A 13435-nucleotide genomic window follows, 5' to 3' on the forward strand; every position below is an offset into this window, starting at 1 on the left:
GAATAGACCGAATAGTCTTATAGTTCACATATGTATATTTATAATTGTTTATCAAATATCCCTAGGTAGTTTAACTACCTATTAAAACGAAATCATTAATTATCATATTTTACCAATCAAGAAAATCGATATTTTATAAATCAAATATTATGTTCAGACCGTTATTCAATAATATTAATTGAAGTTATGAATAAGCATAACATAAGTATTTAAAATATATTTTAATGCTGTATATTATGGGTACTCATTTTTAAGTAAACAATAAATGTTGACGAACTATAGTCTAAAATAGACATTAAATTAAATGCTTCACAATGACTTCCTTGAAATCATAATTCTTTACTGATATAAATACATATGAGAAGGACGTTGGCATCTGCAACGAATAAATAAACAGTGGCACGAGAAAGCACTTTCATCAGGTCACAACGAAGTGTAAAATATCTTGATGATAACCTGGTCTATGCCAACCAGTCGTATTCAAATAGTCTGAAATCGCGGCAATGGTATGCGCAGATCAAGGTCATACCAAACGAAAAGAAAAACAAATAAATCTGCACGGAACTTATGTAATAACACTCGAAGTGCGCAGTGGGGACAGGATACGGATGTCCGGCGAGAAATCTTCGTGTATATAATACAGTTTCCGATTCACGGGCAATATTCTGCAGTTATTGCATTTCATGCTCCGGTCGTCAACGATGATAGGAGTGGTCGTCGTTTTCTTGCCGGCGGGTTTACCGTCTACGCGTATCGAACCAGTCAAACCCGACCAAAACAATTCACACGTTTGAACATATAACAGATTATATTCGATATAATATAACGAACATATATATATATAAATTATTGACTCTGTGATTCATCCGTTATAATCTTCCGGCAAGATATAAATACACAGTCTCCCGACCAAACATCAATACTTTCAGTTTTAGAATTCGTAATTTAGGGAAACAAATTTTTGGATTTTTGAGCGGGAGGAACAATGTAAACCAGGGAAGTGGGTCAGAGGTTTCAAGTTCGGCGGGGAACTTCTGGACGGAGCGTGAAACAAATGATCCCGAATGTTCGGAGTTTTCCTTCTCTTCGAATTACGTGCACACCGGTTCTCTGGGGCAGGCCTCGCGTTGGAATTTAATTTTATATATATACTCTCATTTAGAAACTGTAAGTTCAACCGCACGTGTATGTTTAATAATAATATGTAACTATACAAAAATTGAATGTCTATGTACCTTCAGTCGGTATAATAGGTATGTATACGATCGAACGAACGTGACGTATTATGAGCCTTGTTCAGTAAAGTTGCCTATGATTGTTTGCAATTCATCAGCGTTCCAAAATATATACTGTTTAGAAAACGTACACCCGAAAATTATACACCCTAAATTATGGTATCATCCAACTACTATTTAAATTGATCTTTTTAAATATAAAATTGGCACGGTCTTTCCATTGGCAGACTCGTTGAATGATCATGAAAATTTGTGTATTTAATTTTTATGAATGCAATCATTCACGCCTAAAAATGTCCCTCTAACCCGTGCAGTAGACATTGATCACATATATACCACTCAAATAATAATAGTTTCACAAATATCTAACTTGTAAATTTGTTTAGCCATTTAAAACTTGAGGCCATAATGTGGATGATGGGTTGCTTAGACAACTAGAGTAGTGTACCTACTTATTTACTCTGTCAGTTAACAGAACCAACCCACCACCACTGAGCATCCGTGCAATTTTTTATTGCACTACTTGGTAAGCGGCGTGGGCGCTACTATTGCATCATATACAAACACCGTTAAAATATATCAGATCGACTATATGAATTAAATATGTAATATGTTATATACTTATACATATATATCTAACATTGATTTAAACATAATATATCATTTGCGTATCGTATATGCTTACGATCACATTTCCAGTTCAATGACCCCGGGTTCATCCATTTGCTATACTGATCCGATCACTCTCACTAAAATTTTAATTTTTACAGGGGTCGCTATTACAGAGCCTATCCTATACGATCATCGAACTATTTTCCTGAATAATTCATAACTACATAAATGTTTATACATATATATGTTATACAGTAAAAACAGAAGAGTTTGTCACTGGAACTGTATAAATACCTGCATTAGATATATTTATATACGTACATATTATGTATATCTGCCGTATACTTAATGAGATGTCATAAGAATTTCTCAACGGTAAAAATAAAATGTCAATGACTAATAAAGAAAAAAAAAAACGTCATCGGTTAAAAATTATCTACACTGGGTCATTATCATATTATAAAGGGCATATCACAGTACAATCAAGAAGGGCGAATATTATCAAATAGAGTGAAAGGCCTTTGAGTAACTTTTTAAGGCGTGTATAACGTAATGTCAACATAATAATATACAATTTCTAATAAATATAGTCACGTCTCTTACAACACCTACACGATGCAATAACATTAAATTTAAATCGCATAATATATATTACAAAATTTACAATATTATGTAGGTAATATAATATTAGGGACATTAGGGTCATTTACAACGGACGGCGAATTTCGTCTCCTCCGCGGTTTTCTCACAGGAAAAACGTCAGGCGTTCGCACTCACAACCGTGAGAACACGAGGCAGGCCTAAGAGGAAAAACACGTTTGGTCGTGGACTGCACGAAAAAAACGTACGGGTAGGTTAGGCATGTGATCAAACAAAAAACCGCGTTCGACGCGAATCGTTTACCTATCGAAACAAATGATGTAAATGAAATACGTAGTAGGTACTTACGTATACGTATAATATTATATAGAATACCTAACCCGACCGCCCACCCGCCACCCAACTGTCTGCTATAGCCTACTGAATATTTAACAGGATTTCGGCAGCACGCCCGACGTCCTCGAGACTGGCCAATTAGAACAATATTAAAATGATATTATTACGTCGTCTGCAAGGATCGCGGTCGAGCGCGCTGATTTTTCCTCAGGTTTTTCCATTGTACAACATAATACACTAATGGAGTATTATTACTATTTATTATTATAATTATTACAACAATATATATTTTATAATTATATTTTATTCGCATACTTGATTTATTGCGGTGCATAATAATAATAATATTTAAATAATTATTATTCCGCGTACCTACGTCAATACAGCATCATACGGGCAGAAAGAGAATGTTAGCTATTCCATAATCGTTGATCCGATGCTGCCGTTCTCGGTTTCCGCGGTGTTCGGTATAAAATATAAAGCCCTTTACAGAGCTTTTTACGACACAATTTACAATATTATAAAATAGGCAATACGTATTTATAGTACGGTGTTCCGCGGTGCTATAAGCTACGAACGACTCAAATCTTTCATTTCAATACTCAATATGGAGAGAGTGAGGTTCTTCGGCATGTCTTCAGAATTAGATATTATTAGGTTCTATTTTTGTTAGAAATCAGCAAAGCGAAGGGCGCATAAATTAATAGAACATAAAAAATAATGCTCTAAAATTTGAAGCAAAAATTAAACTGAGGTAACGATATGTGAAAGAATTCACTAAATGTGTAATTATAATAATAATTGTTAAAAAAACTTAAATTATTTAATTATATTAAGTCAAACTTTGCGTTTTATTTCACCAACTTATTATACCTCACCAAAAGTATTCTACAACCAATAGATAATCTCAATAGAAATCATGATATTAGGTATATTGTTCCGATTTACCATCGCGTCATCGAGAAAAATTTCAAAATTTCAATAAGTGTTGAGTTTAGAATCAACCTTCTCAGCAGTTCTCATAATTCAATCACACAAAAATAATAAATACTCGGTTATCTTAAAAATAACCTCTATTACTACCCAATCAAACATCGACGACCGGTGCTTGAACTTTGAAGGGATGGAATAAAATCCTTTTAATCTCGAACCGAAATTACGCGAAATGACTGTTATACTATTCAGGCTATTTCGTCATAACTTTAGAGTTGATATTATATTTGGTACGTGATTTCTGTCAAATCACATGTGTGATTTCTTCGGCAAAATCAATGCATCTCACACCACCATAATGCGTCTTCTGGAGTAAAAGACCATAATATACTGCAAACTGCAAAACAAGCAATATACAAACAACTGACCTGCATACACCAAAAACATCTTAAATCAAATACGTCGAAAAACCACCGCCACCCAACTCCACCATCACCAAACCTACACAGCCAGCAACCGAAAGTCCGATTAAACCCAATTCGTATACAAACGTATGTTACACAGGGTCATAAATCATTCAAACCAAATCCTACTCCTAACAAACAACAATGAGATCTCACTTCTTAAACGCCTTTAAAAATTTAAATCCATTATAAATCCCTTTACATACTTCTTCATCACTGTCTTCTTTTCTTTCACAAAAGCATACACGCCATCAAATTCCTTCTATGGATCGTTCCTTCAACCAAGCCATCCGTCTCTATAACATATTTGAAGCTCAACTAATTTATTTTATTTTACTTAGTATAACCCACATCAGTTGTGCTTATTATAAATAACTGTGTAATATTGTGTACTGTCACACTCACGTTGTTGTACTGCAGTGATATCCTGTTGTACTCGTCCTGGTACGCTTTTTTCGCCTTCCGCTTCTCAGCGCATATGCCCGCGATCCGGTCCAGCGTGTTCTTCTCGATTCGGTCGCACACTGTCCGTATGGCTCGACTGGCCGCGTCCAGCTCGTCCAGCAGCCGCTTCCAAGCACCGGCCATCAGACTGCTGCCGGGCGCCGCGTCAACCGCACCACCGCCAGCGCCAGAGCCGCCGCACTTGAAGCCCAGCGCACACACGGCGCTCAGTGATGCTGCGTACTCGCGATCGCACTTGAGCTTGCTGGTCACGCACCGGCGCATCACCTCCAGCATGCGGATCTCGGCCTCCTGCCGGCTCACCAGGGCCTCGTACTCGGGTTTGCCCTGGGCCGTCGCGTTACCGCCGGTGTACCCCATATCGGCCTTTAGTGTGCAGGCCACTGTCCTCCGGCGAGTCACGTCATCGTTTCCTTCACCTCTGGCCCTCGACGACGCCGACTGGCGAATATTATTGTATATCAACGTTTTATAATCGTTACGAACAACAATTAAATAAATGTATTTTAAATATTTTTCGTGCGACCGTGCCAAGTAAACGATACGTCAATGATGCAACGCGATTGATATCGTCACGACCGTATAAAATAATATTACATCTATAGACGCGCGTGTATATATTTTTATTATTATCGTGTATTTACACGCGACACGAACGACGCACACCAGAGAACAGCGGACGACCACACGAGCAACGTACCGCACAAGACCCAAACCCAACTGTACCAACTGCCGAGTGCCGACTGCCCGCCGCTGGTCGACGCGGAATTAACGAGTGTGTCGTAGATCGTCGTCGAGGATCGAGCACGGAGCAGCAACGAAAATAAACACCGAGCGGATTGTTGCGCCGCCGCCAGTGCTGCCAACCCGATCGCGGAGACCGCGGCCGCATGCGTCACGTGTGGACCGCTGTCCGCTGAGGAGGCGGGCGAACTTGTTCCCGACGGCCGACGTCTGAAGAAGGCGTTTGAAATCTGCACCTAAACGCTCGTTTTTGTTTCCTCTTTGTTGTCAATTCCGTGTCCGTGTTATTAACGTAATTGATTTTTCTCTCTTCCACGACTTATTGTACGACGTCAATGAACACGACCCGATATTTGCGATCGCTGCATATTATAGATAGGTATGTAGTAAGTACAGTTGCAGTCTCGCTGACTTGCACAGTGGGTACACTTTCGACCCGAACGTGATTACCACTTCGCCAAACGGCTGAATCGTTCTGAAACGTAGGCGCCAAGCCGTACAAAACGAGTGCAGACGACTGAAGACATATTAGATTATTATGATCGGAAAACAACCAGAAATGTTGTTCAGTTAAAAGCCACTGCGTGCCGATATGATACACTCATGACTTTCCGTTTTCTAATAGTTATTATGAAGATTATACTTAAAGAATTTCGTGGAATATTAATAGTTTTAACATGGAAACGTTTTTCATAGAAAATTGTCGACTTTTAATTAATTGTAAATTGCAGTTCAAAGTAGTGGTTGACTTTAAAATTATATCATAATTACTTTATCTGCTATAGGATTGTTGATTTTCTTACTAGAAAAGATAGTAGTAAGTCGTAAAACTTAATGAAATAATTTGTTCAGTATAAATATGTATTATAAATTTGTTAGTTTTAGTATAGATGATATGTTTATTTAATTGTTTGTTATATTTAATAACATCATAGTAGATACCTATGTATGAACTATTATGTGTTGACCATAATATTATTAAATCCAGCTTGTTGTTAAATTTTTTACCATAAATAATATATCAATAATTTATAAAACTTCTTTTAACTTTCAATTTTTCACAAGTTTCTTCGAAATTTGATGACAATGACTAATAATAACTCCATAAGATTATGTTAAGATATCATGCTGCTCCCCGTAGTGACTGTCATAGAGAAAGTCTAACGGTTAGTTGGTAATGTTATATTATAAATTAGATCCACAAATTGTAATAATTGTATGTTGTATTTCAATCTTACTCCCTTTTTACACTTGGTAAAAATCACTTAAAATCGGTAGTTATATTTTTTTAAGATTCATGATAATAGTTTTGATAAAATCATTAAATAGTAAATTGTATAAAAAAAATTTAAGTGTTCACCTATATTTTACTATACTATAGTAGTATTTTATTGCAATCAATACCAAGTTATTTTAAGCAATTCATAAATATTGAATTTAATCATACTGCAGCTTTGCCAATTAGATATAATAGAAGAAAACTTTTTACACAGATTTTTTTATTAAAATATCTGCCCGAATAATTTGAGTTGCCATAAAAAAGTAAGTTGTACTGTGCTTATACAGGTACCGAAATGGTAATATATTTGAAATTTGTCAGAAATATCACATCCAGAAAACCTATTTCAATCCAAGCCCCAAGGTCATTCAGCTGAAATATTAAGCAATACTTCATAACTTAAACCCACTGTATAATATAACGTTTGTGATCCCAATAGATACAGCACGTCAGCACATCCTTTATTATAATCATACTAATCAACCAAACCAATATTATGCACCTATACGTCATAGATAATAGCATAGGAGTATTATTTTAGCAACAGTAGGCCAATAATATACTTACCTCCAACGCTGAGCATAAAAAAAAACACGAGTTATATCAATCATAATTAGACAACTAATCATAATGCATGTTATTAATAACAATAATAGGGAAATAAAATGAATATCCTAAAAATCACTGTATAATATACATATTTTAGACAAAAGTATAAAAAAACATTTGCCATTTTTCGAATGTATTATTTATGTATACATTATTCCTACATGCATCATTCGTCGATTATTGTTTATAATTATCAATTTATAATTAAAGACTACTAATCTCTACTATATTATTACTATAGATAACATATGTTTAATTTTATAATATAGATAAGGATAACTAATTTGTCAAAACTATAAATTTAATATGAATCTATTGTTTTTAAAAGTTTTTTAAATGTTTAAAAGGACTTTATTTACTCATAACTATAGGTGCCCATTTCGTACACAGTACAACTGTAGGCTTCAAGTAGCGCACCCAAACAGTTTGGGTTTCTCGAGAAAGTCTCTGTACCAAAACTTCAAATAGCTAAAGTATCCAGTTTTGCAAACTCACAACTGTTGGTTATAGGTACGATACGCAAAAGGCGAATATGCAGACGCATGACGTTAGACATTAAAAATTATTTTAATATGACAAGATAGGTGTTAATCAACAGTGCTCTGATGAGAAAGAAAGCTACACTCAAATATATAGTTCCGATCCTACGAGATCCTGTCAATACGGTCGAGACTGGCCAACACTCTCTGTCTGTAAACTAATAATAAGCAAAAAGCGGAAAGCGGAAAGCTAAATAGACCTATATCATCTGACACGAACCTGTACAGTGGTGTACATTATCTTCGTGAAAGAATAATAATAATAAAATTAAATTAAAATAAATAAATCTGCAGTTTGAGTCATCGATCTGCTAACTATGATGGCTGAAATAGATTATTAGGTTAGTCTTAGCTGTCTTTGCGGACGATCTCAAATTGTGGGCGTGGTATAAGTAAAGGCTGCATGTTGGAGGAATTGATCAACCCCCGCCGAAAGGCTAAGACCTGTGGATTTCAGCTAGAGCATCACAAAAATAAACAAAAATTCTCACTAATAAATTGCCTATTGGCATAAACATCCCATAACTTTGTCCATTTCCACTCTATGGTCCTTCCAGACTTGATGTCTAGGAGTTAGGACTAAGAAGGCTAAAAGAAGTAACTCGAAAAATATAACCGTATTGTACTCCAAATTTGAATCACGACGTGTTAATATGATTATTAACTATACAAGATAAGTTATTAAAAATATTTTTATCCTCTTTGAGCTATTTATAGACACTTAATATTTGTTTTCCTAGTAATGGCAATAAAACATTTTTAATTGGTTAAAAAGTTTAAAAATGTGAAATAAAGTTCCTCAAACTTATTTTTTTATACCAACTAAAAAATATCGAAAATACATTGTCAAAATATTTTTTAAAGCGTTTCAAGTTGGAATGCCGTCAAATCACAACAATATATGAACATTAGGAATTTTGAGTTAAAAATTCATTAAATTTTTTTTTTTTATCTTAGATTTAAAAATTAAATACAATTTATCTAGAAACTATATGAACACAGTTTTTTAAATAGATATTTTAAGTTCAAATTCGGACACATATATGTTATAATCAGATAATAACAATAATTTAAATTATGAAAAAACCAATCTTTATAATAAAATCTAAAAAAATTGTGTTTACTAATTGTAAGTTACAATAAGTTCCAATTTGTAACTAATGACCTTTTCTCCTGATGTCAAATATAATCAATAAAAAAAAAAATTCATTTTTTATAATTTAAAAATATTATTCTTGGATAGGTACTATCTTTACTAAAACTTTTAAAGAATATAAGTATATGATTATGTATTATTGTATAATATATCATAATCATCACACAATTAAATTTATAATAAATGCAATGGTTCGTTAAAATTAATTAAACTCATTGCATTGATAGTAATAAAATAAATTGCTTTAATATACCTATAGCAATAATATCATAAAATAAACTTAAGTTTTAGTTAAATGGGCTGGCAAACCGTATTAGCGTTCAGAATTGTATCGGTACAATGTTTGTATATTATTGAATTCAAATTTAACACATCCATTACTGTGACCCACTCGACACCTACTTAATGTACAGCAAAGCGGTACCCTACCCACTTGTGCACACCTATTTTTCTTTTAACAATTTACAGTAAAAAAAATTTAATGATTTGATTTTCAACTTTAAAATCTTTTTTGGTAGGAAACTGAATCTATAGTTGATACCTTTAGAAGTTCAAAGTTAAAAATTCTCTGCACTTAGCTCTCTAAATAATTGAGAAAAACAAACAAAAATAGATAAATAGGAAACTTTTACGCAAATTCAGTTTTTGACAACAATTATTATTGTCTCATTTTCAGTGGCGCACAGAGGTATTTTAATTTAAAGAGCACGTCATGCAGTGATGCAGTTTAAAAAAGTTAGTCACCCACTCATCCGACTTTTTATTTATATAAAATATTTTTACTTATTATTTACTGTAGTTCAAGGAACTTAATTATTATGGACGCAGTTAATGTTTTAAATGTATAAACTTCCCTGAGAAACTTGCAGTAAAATACACCCACCCCCTCGAGAACACATGCAGTTGCATCACCTGATAACCTGCTTAGGCGCTACTGCTTTTGTTGTAATCTAAAAGCAAATAATCGTAGAATGTAGATACTTGAAATTTGTTCCAAAAGGTTGCATTTTCTATACCTATAATGGTATAAACTATAATTTAAAATATTTGACTATTTTTATGCTGTTTTTATAGACATTTTTAATATCAGTTTTTTTCTATAAATATCGACGAAAAAATGTCTGGTTAGGCAATGCAATAATGGCTTAAACGTGAACATAATGTTCCTTATGTTTTTTTATTAATGCAGTTTAAAAATACTAAAATTGCACAACAGTATTTTTTTAATTATAAATTAAAGCAAAAATGTTAATATAAATCGTCAACATTTCGAAATACATTTACAAATTATTTTCTGGTTAAAAATGTATATAGAAGCACAATTTCAGAATATATAATATATATATATATACCTATATATTGTGTGTAACAATCAAAATAAATTAAAATTTTAAATTAAAAAAAGTTGTTTAATAATTATGAAACAAGTGCATATTAAACGCCTTAACTATTTGACGACTACCAATATGAATACATGCAAACATGTTATTAATCACAAAGAATGTGAAGAATATTATATGGGTACTTAGTATTAGTGCACCAAATACCAATCGTATTTAATTTTGCCGGTTAGCGATTATTTTAGTGTTACCCAAAGCTGGACTAAAGACTCAGTGTCAGTGGTAATAGTAGTATTAACATAATTAATTTTCCTTATATATATATATACCTATCACATTTACAAAAATGTCTAATGCGAAGTAATGAAGTATACCAATAACAAAATCATATATTTTCTGATATCATATACACGATGCACCCTCGAAAAACCCATTATAACTTTTTTTATTTAGTTCTGACTCACACTCACTAATATAATATTATACAAATTTTGTTCAACTGAATCAATTTTTTAAATAAATATTAGGGTGAATTGACCTTATTATCAAACTATTCAAACTTAAATTTAAAAAACATTTTCCATACATTTTATTTATACTAACTGATATATTTTACGAAGACAAAAATACATACTGACTATATATGAATAAACGCTTTGTGTATTACTGTATTAGTACCTATAATTATAATTATTGCAATTCTGTAAGGCAGCCGATAGGTAACCAAAGATGTTGATATACGATTACTGCGGGTATAAATTATTCAATATTTTAAATTCACGACTCTATATCAAATATTATATTAATAACCTTTTAAAATTGCACTATTAGTTATACTGAAAGTTCTTAGAAAAAAAAAAAAAAAATGTACTATATAACCTATCTGGCGATTTTTAAGTACCTACTTTTTAGGCATCTGCGTGTGTTTAAAATTTAATAATCCATTACTGGCCCAATCATTTGAGACAACACCAAACAACAATAACAGTCGCTACTCCCTATGGCCCCACCTTGTAATCTTTGAGGAAAGAGTGATACGTTTCGTTTGAATATAAATGAGTAATAAAATACTTACGCGAAAATATAAGAACGAGTGTTATTTATATTTGCACCGTTATGACTAATGTCTAATGTGTAATAAATGATAAATTGTAATAAAATAAGGTGCACGATTTTCGATATTATAAGTTGTGCGAAGCGTAAAGGCAACATATCATAGTTATCTAAGTAAGTATAGTAAATGAAAACGACATTTTTGTATAATTTTTTTATATCGTTTACATGAATAATATCTAAATTTTTGGTGGTTATATTTTACTGCAGACAACTATTTTTGTGTTACACCATCAGTGGCGCACACAGGATTTTTTTTCGGGGGGGGTTGTTCTATTAATAATTTACTATAGTATAATCCTATGCTAAAAAATGATAAAACGTTGTATCAAAATAGTATGACCTATATTTGTACATCTAATATATTTTATGGTCTATATTATAATTTTTTAATTTATTATCAACAGTTTAAAGGTCAATGAATTCAAAATGAAAATAATTAACTTGTTTTAATAGAACAATGTATGCAATAAAATATATAATTTTATAAATTTAATGCCAATCTCTAACAAAATCAAATTAAAATAATATGATATTATTTAAATCTTATAATATATTTGATAAGAAATAAGGACATAATAATTGATGAGAAATTTATTCGTGGGTTGTCTCCCTCTCCAGACGCTCGTAATGAAGGAAGACATTTCGGGGGGGGGGTTATAACCTCCTAACCCCCCCCCCTGTGTGCGCCACTGTACACCATAACCGCAGGCCTGGTCACACAGCTCCAAGTTGACTGAGAGAAGGGAAGTAGTGAAAATTTAAAACGTTATACATACCTACATACTTCACACTAATAATTCTTGTCGTTGTCGGTAACTGTTTTAGTTTTATATGCAAGGCTTGAATTGAATAAGTCATTTAAGAGCTCTGCTAAGTACTAAGTAAAAAAAAAAAATACTTTTGGTAAAGACATTTAGTATTTACGTACATTACTGTAACGTGGTGATTATAGAATTATACTCACCAATCAAACAAGACTAATAACTTATTAATTATTAAATTCCTAAAACCAATTACAAATATATTGAGCAAATAATCACTACAAAGTCACAACTGTTACAACTGGTTTACCAATCAGTCTGTAAGTCTGCTTTGGCAGACATTTGCTTTTAGTTTTAACATTTAAATTAGAAATTTAAGATTAGATAGGTATTATATTATATCATTAATACTATAGTTGAGTTTAAAGTTTTTAAAATGAACTTTAAATGGAAAACTATGGGTTTTTTTAAAAAAAAGCACAATAATTTATCTAAAATTATATTTACAGTTAAAATAAATAGCGCTATTTAAAGAACTTCATAATTTCTATAAAATAAAATGGAACCACAAATTATTCAAAATTAAAAAAGTAAGTGAAAAATAAAAAGTAAATCTATAAATTTAAATTATTAAATTACAAAATCTATCTCTATCTCTAACTTTATAGTTTTTTTTTTATATATATACCTATAACACCATTTATTCATTAATTACAATCTATTCTATCTGTACAACGAATAGATTTGAGTGTGGAATGACAGTGATGGGGTGGTGAAAAGGGAGGTTCACAGTAGAGCTATCTTTATATGAATCTTAAATTTAGCTTTATAATTTATAAAAATTATATAACATTATGGATATTTATAATGATATATAATTTATGCATAGAAATTTAAAAAAAAAAACTAATAATTATAACATTTAATAATGTTGTGATTAATACCAATTCAGAATTGATTTCATATTTTGATTAACAACTAGCAAGATATTAGCAGATATGTCTTCTATTTTTCTTTTTGGACTAAATTTTAAGTACACTTATCACTAAAAATTAGTAACAGTAAAACAAAGAATCTAATAACAATTACAACTTACAACGTTCAAATAAAAAGCAAAAAAAACACTCAATTCAAAAGTGACATACTTAAAATAATTCAAAATCAATGATATGTCAACACACTAATAACTATATAGTTAATATGGGTATATAATATTGTAATAAATTTGAGATATGCACAATAACCA

The 13435-nt window shown here is 31.9% G+C and overlaps 1 protein-coding gene across 3 annotated transcripts in view; it reads right to left on the reverse strand.

Annotated features, from left to right (window-relative positions):
* The window catches only part of FER (tyrosine-protein kinase Fer), a 39581-nt gene extending 34167 nt beyond the window's left edge, over positions 1 to 5414 (reverse strand). For all 3 annotated transcript variants that reach the window (XM_015509179.2, XM_015509178.2, XM_015509177.2), the window contains exon 1: positions 4586 to 5414. In XM_015509179.2, coding sequence (XP_015364665.2) covers positions 4586 to 5005 — 420 coding nt within the window. In that variant the 5' untranslated portion in view covers positions 5006 to 5414. The remainder of the gene's footprint in view (positions 1 to 4585) is intronic.
* Between the last annotated feature and the right edge of the window lie 8021 nt (positions 5415 to 13435).

This window comes from Diuraphis noxia, unplaced genomic scaffold (genome assembly GCF_037042655.1).
Source record: "Diuraphis noxia isolate RWA-SAM2 unplaced genomic scaffold, SU_Dnox_SAM2 contig0002, whole genome shotgun sequence".
In the NCBI taxonomy this organism is placed as follows: domain Eukaryota; kingdom Metazoa; phylum Arthropoda; class Insecta; order Hemiptera; family Aphididae; genus Diuraphis; species Diuraphis noxia.